At 40.5% G+C, this 5,854-nt stretch overlaps 1 protein-coding gene across 1 annotated transcript; it reads left to right on the top strand.

Annotated features, from left to right (window-relative positions):
• Positions 1 to 692: 692 nt before the first annotated feature.
• Positions 693 to 4,838, top strand: LOC149256590 (uncharacterized). The gene is made up of 2 exons (XM_089455415.1): positions 693 to 2,297; positions 2,868 to 4,838. Exons 1-2 carry the CDS (start codon positions 693 to 695, stop codon positions 4,836 to 4,838), a joined length of 3,576 nt encoding a protein of 1,191 aa, XP_089311541.1.
• Positions 4,839 to 5,854: the final 1,016 nt, after the last annotated feature.

The following is a 5,854-nucleotide window of genomic DNA, read 5'->3' as shown; positions in this document are numbered from 1 at the left end:
AGGACCCCTGTTATTAGAGAACCGGCATTCAATCGGGTTCCTCCTCCTCAGGAGAGAGCAGGAAATGCGAGCCAGGTAGTGGAAGAAATGGAGATCGAGGAAAACCTGAAAGAGTCAGCGGTGGAAGAACCCCAGCTCCATGAGGCGACCCGGATAAATGATTTTCCGCCGGCGGTAGCAGTGGAGGAGAACGCCAAGGATGCAGCGGCAGAACACCTACCCAACAGCGATCAGGATAAGGGTATGTGCTCAGGCTCTCCTTCCATCTCTCTTCAAAATCCTGAGCATATTTCAAATTCTTTGCAAAATTCACCATCTAATTTTCCCCTACATAACTCGGGCCATAATGAAAAGGTTGAAACTCCAAAAATCATGTCTGATATTGACACAATTTCGGATGCATTACCGTCTCTTGATTTGAATAGTGAAGAGAAGTGGCCTCCTCTTGCTACCCCATTAATCCATAACCCTTGCCCATATAACCTAAGATCCATGGGGGGAAAATCTGGCTTGCCTGTTGTTGCTGGGGGTTTAGGACAGTCTCTTGGCCATAGCTCAGCTAAGAATAAGAGAGGTAGGAAATCGGACCTTTCAAAGGCAAAGTTGAAAGCTAAGCTTGACGTGGCCGATGGAAAACAATACTCAATTCCTGGGGTTCTTAGAGCTGTGCAGACCCCCGACCAGGTTATCAAATGATTTTGTCATCCTGGAACTGTAGAGGTTTGGCCAATAAACCTAAAAAATTGGCCTTGCGAGACTGGATTCTAAACTCAAAAGCAGACATTGTTTTTCTTCAAGAAACTCTGGGGAAAGGTACTGAGGTGGAAGCTATGTTAAAAACCCTCTTACCGGGATGGGTTTTTACTGCCATTGACTCATCTGGCCACTCCGGGGGTCTTGCAATTGGATACAAAGAAGGAAGAATTAAAGTCATCAATCAGTGGGGGACGAAGCAAGTTCTGGGTATGGAGGTCCTCACACCTGTTTTTTCCCTCCCCTTTTCCATTGTAAACATCTATGGTCCTTGCCAAGGAAGAGAATCGTTCTGGGTAGATCTGATGGCAAAATCTCTAATGAAGTCTTCTATGTTGATTGTGGGAGGAGACCTAAACTTTTCTATTGGAAGAGCTGAGGCATGGGGACCTTCAGCCAGGGAGGATCCCTTGTCGGATTTCTTTCATAAATTCCTTGAGGACAATAATCTCACAGATCCCTCTCCGGTAAAACTTAAGCCTACTTGGAGGAATAGAAGAGTAGGGGAGGATCAGATTGCCAAGAGACTAGACCGTTTTCTTCTTTCTGAGGCTCTCATATCAAAAGCTCCTATTTTTAGACAGTGGGTGGAGGAAATTGGCAATTCTGATCATTTTCCAATCTTTCTGGATATAGCTTTCCCACCTCCTAAGCCTCCGGCCCCCTTTAAATTCAACCCTTCCTGGCTTCAAGATCCTTCCTTTAGCACTCTTTTTAAAGATACATGGATACACCCGGGTAATAATGCAAGAGAGGATAAAGGTTTTCTGTTCATGGAGAACCTTAAGAGACTAAAAAAAGCAACTATATCGTGGGCAAAAGACAGGAAGTTGAAACAAAATGAAGATCTATCTAAAATCAGGGAGGAATTGAAGCTGTTGGAGAGCACTGAGGAGGATGGTTATCAGTCGCAGGCATTAAAAGATAGAATTCTACACCTGGAGAAGCTTCAAAATAAAATTCTTTTAGACAAGGAGGAAGAATGGAGGATCAAGAGCCGGGCAATATGGTTAAAATCAGGTGATGAAAATACTAGCTTTTTTCATAACTATGCAAAAGGAAGAAAATCAGTAAACACCATTTGGAGCCTCAAAGATGAAGAAGGAAGGGAGGTCAGCTCCTTTGCAGATCTTTCGAGCTTAGGAAAGAGACATTTTGAGAGAATCTTCTCTGATCCAGGGGAGGCCACCATAGCTGAAATCCTTAGGACAGCTCAATGTTTTCCGTGGTTTGTAGAGGAGGAAGAAGCAGAGGAGCTTTCTATACCTATTACCAAGGAGGAGGTTGAAGCAGCGATGAAAATTATGGCAAAAGACAAGAGTCCTGGCCCTGATGGGTGGACTATTGAACTCTTCCTTTTCTTCTTTGACCTGATAGGTTCTGAAATCACTGATGTTATAGAAGAATCAAGACAGAAGGGAGAGGTCTTCAGGCCTTTTAATTCTACCTTCATAGCCCTCATTCCAAAGAAAGATGACCCGGAGAATTTTGAAGATTTTAGGTCGATCTCCCTGTGCAACTGTATTTATAAAATCATAGCAAAGGTGATTGCTATCCGAATCTTTCCTATATTGTCTAGGAACATCTCAATGGAACAATTTGGGTTTCTAGATGGAAGGCAAATTCATGAAGCCATTGGGGTAGCACAGGAGGTTATTCACAGTGTCAGACAAAAGAAAATGAAGGGTGCGGTCTTAAAAATAGATTTATCCAAAGCCTATGATCGCATCAACTGGCTTTATCTTCGGATGCTGCTGACTCATCTGGGTTTCAACTATTCTTTCACCAGCTGGATTATGGGATGCATTACTAATGTCAGTTTTGCAGTTCTAATCAATGGCTCAGCTTCCCCTTTTTTCAGCAGCCAAAGAGGTCTTAGGTAGGGTTTCCCTTTATCGCCGCTCCTGTTCTTGTTAGTGGCAGAAGGTCTGAGCAGATTGATCCACAAAGCCAGAAGAGAAGGGAAGGTAAAATGTATTGAGGTAGCAATTAACCTCTTTATCACACATTTTCTTTTTGTTGATGACATTTTGATTTTTACAAATGGTTCATCTAACGAAATTAAGGAGTATAAAAGCATTTTTGATCTCTTTCTGAAAGCTATTGGAATGCAGATAAACACTAGAAAGTCACAAATTTGTGTAGCAGAACTTGACAGAAGAGAAAGAGTTAGTATGACCAATCTCTTTACTTTTCCTCTTCAGCCTTTGGACACTCCTTTTAAATACTTGGGGTTCTGGTTAAAGCCAGTAGCCTACAAGAAAGAGGATTGGAATTGGCTCATAGCAAAAATAGAAGCCAAAATAAATCATTGGAGTTTCAGGTGGCTTTCCAGAGCAGACATATTGACTCTCCTCAAATCAGTCTTGTTAGCCATCCCAGTTTACTGGGCTGCTCTAACTTGGGTCCCCAAAGGAGTGATGGAGAAAATCAGGAAGATATGCAGTAGAATTTTGTGGGCAGGCTCAGCAAAGGAATCATCGTTTCTTCCCTGGGTCGCATGGGATAAGATTGCAAGACCTAAAGAATGGGGTGGATGGGGAATCAAAAGACTCCCCGAGTTCAGTTTGTCTCTGGCAGCAAAGTCCGGGTGGAGGTTAATATCGATGGAGAATCTCTGGACAAAGGTGGTTAAAAGAAAATATATAGACCCAGTCCCTTTAGAAGATTGGATCCGGAGTCAGGAAAAGAAACAGAAGAATATATCAGTCATTTGGAAGGCTACGCTGGAAGCCTTCTCTGTGATAGAACAAGGCCTGGCTTGGAAAGTGGGAGATGGTAGTCACATCAGAATCGGCAGGGACCCTTGGGTGGGTTGCAATGAAGCTTTTGCTCTGTCTCCAGGTCTCCTCAGACACCTTGACAGTAAAGGAATAGTCACTCTAAATCAGGTGGAGAAAGCAGGCCACTCCACTTTATGGGGTCAGGCATGGAAAAATGATGAAGAATTAGGTTTAAATATCAGATGGAAGAATGAATGGGCCTCCTTCATCCAAGAACTCCACCGTACACATGTCAGACTCAAAAACGAACCTGATAAGCTGATCTGGGCTCTGGGGAAAACTGGAGAATACTATCCCAAAGATGGATACTCCTTCTTAATGAAACAGAAAGGGTGGGATATCCCCGAGTGGTGGTCTAAAAGCATTTGGAAGCTTACAAGTCCAGCAAAGGCCAGGATATTCCTTTGGTGTCTGCTAAAAGGAAAAATCCCAACCTGGGACATGTTACAAGCTAGATACCTTGTTGGTCCAGGAAGATGCCCTTTATGTAAATCAGATGAGGAAACTATTAGACATCTTTTTACATCTTGCACAGTATCTTTAAAGATTTGGGAAGAGCTTACAGTTCTGCTTAATGTTAAAGCTCAGTGGGGGTCAGAACCTTTGGAAGCTGCATGGAGAAAATGGTGGCAGAATCACCCGGATGGAAATTTGAGAAACCTACCTCTCATTTTCTTCTGGGGTGTATGGCTTGCGAGAAACAAATGTATATTCCAAGATAATATCATCCCCTCATCTGTCATTGCTTCTAACTGCGCAGCCATATACTCTGCTATTCCGGCCCCTGAAGCGAAAAATCCCCCAATCCGTGACAAGCCTCTTATTATCAAGGAAGGCACTCCTTGGGCCTTTTTTGATGGAGCTTCCCAGAATAACAGGGCTGGCGCTGGGATAAGCATTCATATATCCTCTGATCATTATCTAAAAGCTTCTGTTGGATTAGGTTCTGGGTCAAACAATTTTGCCGAGTTGTCTGCTTTACATCTTTTGCTTTGCTGGCTACTTCAGAGGAACATTTTCACTATACAAATCTTTGGCGATTCACAAAATGTCATTAAATGGGTCAATGGAAATGCGTCTTGTCAAAATCAGATTTTAAAGCCACTGTTAGAAGAAATTTTGTTATTAAAGTCCTCTTTTAACAGTTTTCATATCTGTCATATCTACAGGGAGAAAAATGAAGAAGCAGATCAACTTTCTAAAGCTGGTTTACAACAGGTTTTGGGCGGCTGGTCAATAGAGGAATACTTCCAGGGGCAGCAAAACATATCTCATCAGCCCCCTTTTGCACCTCCTCAATGAGCGGGGATCCCTCTCCTTTCTTTTTTGCTTACAGTTTTTCGATCTCATGGTTAAAATATTTATAGCTTTTACAGACTCTGCACTCATATATTTTTGTAATTTTTGTCCGGGCAACAAAAAACAGTATATAAAAAACTCTTTATATTTTCACAGATGATAAAGTTAATATGACAGCTTGATGTATGGGGTTGTTTTCCTTCTCAGAAGGAGACCCCAAGTCGTGCACCAAAATGGTATGTATATAACCTCCGAAAGAGGGGAATCGTGACAGACAGTCATCACAAGACTGAGTCCTGTTTTTGTTTTTGATGTTCTAAATGCTTTTAGACAGTCCGGAATAGCTCCAGCCGAGCCATCTATTATGATCAGTGATCCAAACAGAATGTAAAACTTTTTATTATGCTAATGAAAAGTTTTGTTTTTTTCTTTGGAAAATAAAATAATAAATTAACTATAAAAAATACTAAATTATTTAACTACTAATTTATATAAATATATATAAAATATCTATATACATGATTAATTTATAAAAATATATATAAAGAAACCTTATACATTTGAATTTATAATTTTATATAAAAATACACATTTTAAATATTAGATACAATCACTAAATCCACTTTTAAATAAAAATAACAAAAAATAATTGTAAAAAGTTAACAATACACTCCTACACATCAATGGCTAAAGTTAAAGAAATAACATAACTTTAACTAATAAAATCCCTAAATAGTCAATGTTGTTAAAGATATATTAAGCACTATTGCAAGGTGTTGTCACTAGGGAGAACGCCCAACCTATTTGCAACAAAACTATTGCGTTAGCACCTAAACTATATATGGTTGACTTCTAATCATAGACTATGAAAATGCCTTCGAAAACTATCCATGGTTGACTTCTAATCATAGACTATGAAAATGCATTCGAAAACTATCCATGGTTGACTTCTAATCATAGACTATGAAAATGCCTTCGAAAACTATCCAGAACACCAAACTGTGCCTTCATGTTGACAT

This window comes from Pinus tabuliformis, chromosome 7, assembly GCF_031772625.1.
Source record: "Pinus tabuliformis cultivar Carrire ecotype Pingquan chromosome 7, CPIR1, whole genome shotgun sequence".
Lineage (NCBI taxonomy): Eukaryota > Viridiplantae > Streptophyta > Pinopsida > Pinales > Pinaceae > Pinus > Pinus tabuliformis.
This window is presented reverse-complemented; position numbering and strand designations above follow the sequence as displayed.

Excerpts from the sequence above, each read along its gene's own strand:
- LOC149256590 (XM_089455415.1), top strand. The coding sequence starts at position 693 with ATGATTTTGTCATCCTGGAACTGTAGAGGTTTGGCCAATAAACCTAAA. Across the intron at positions 2,298-2,867 it reads TTTATAAAATCATAGCAAAG|ATAAACACTAGAAAGTCACA; the intron begins GTGATTGCTATC and ends ATTGGAATGCAG.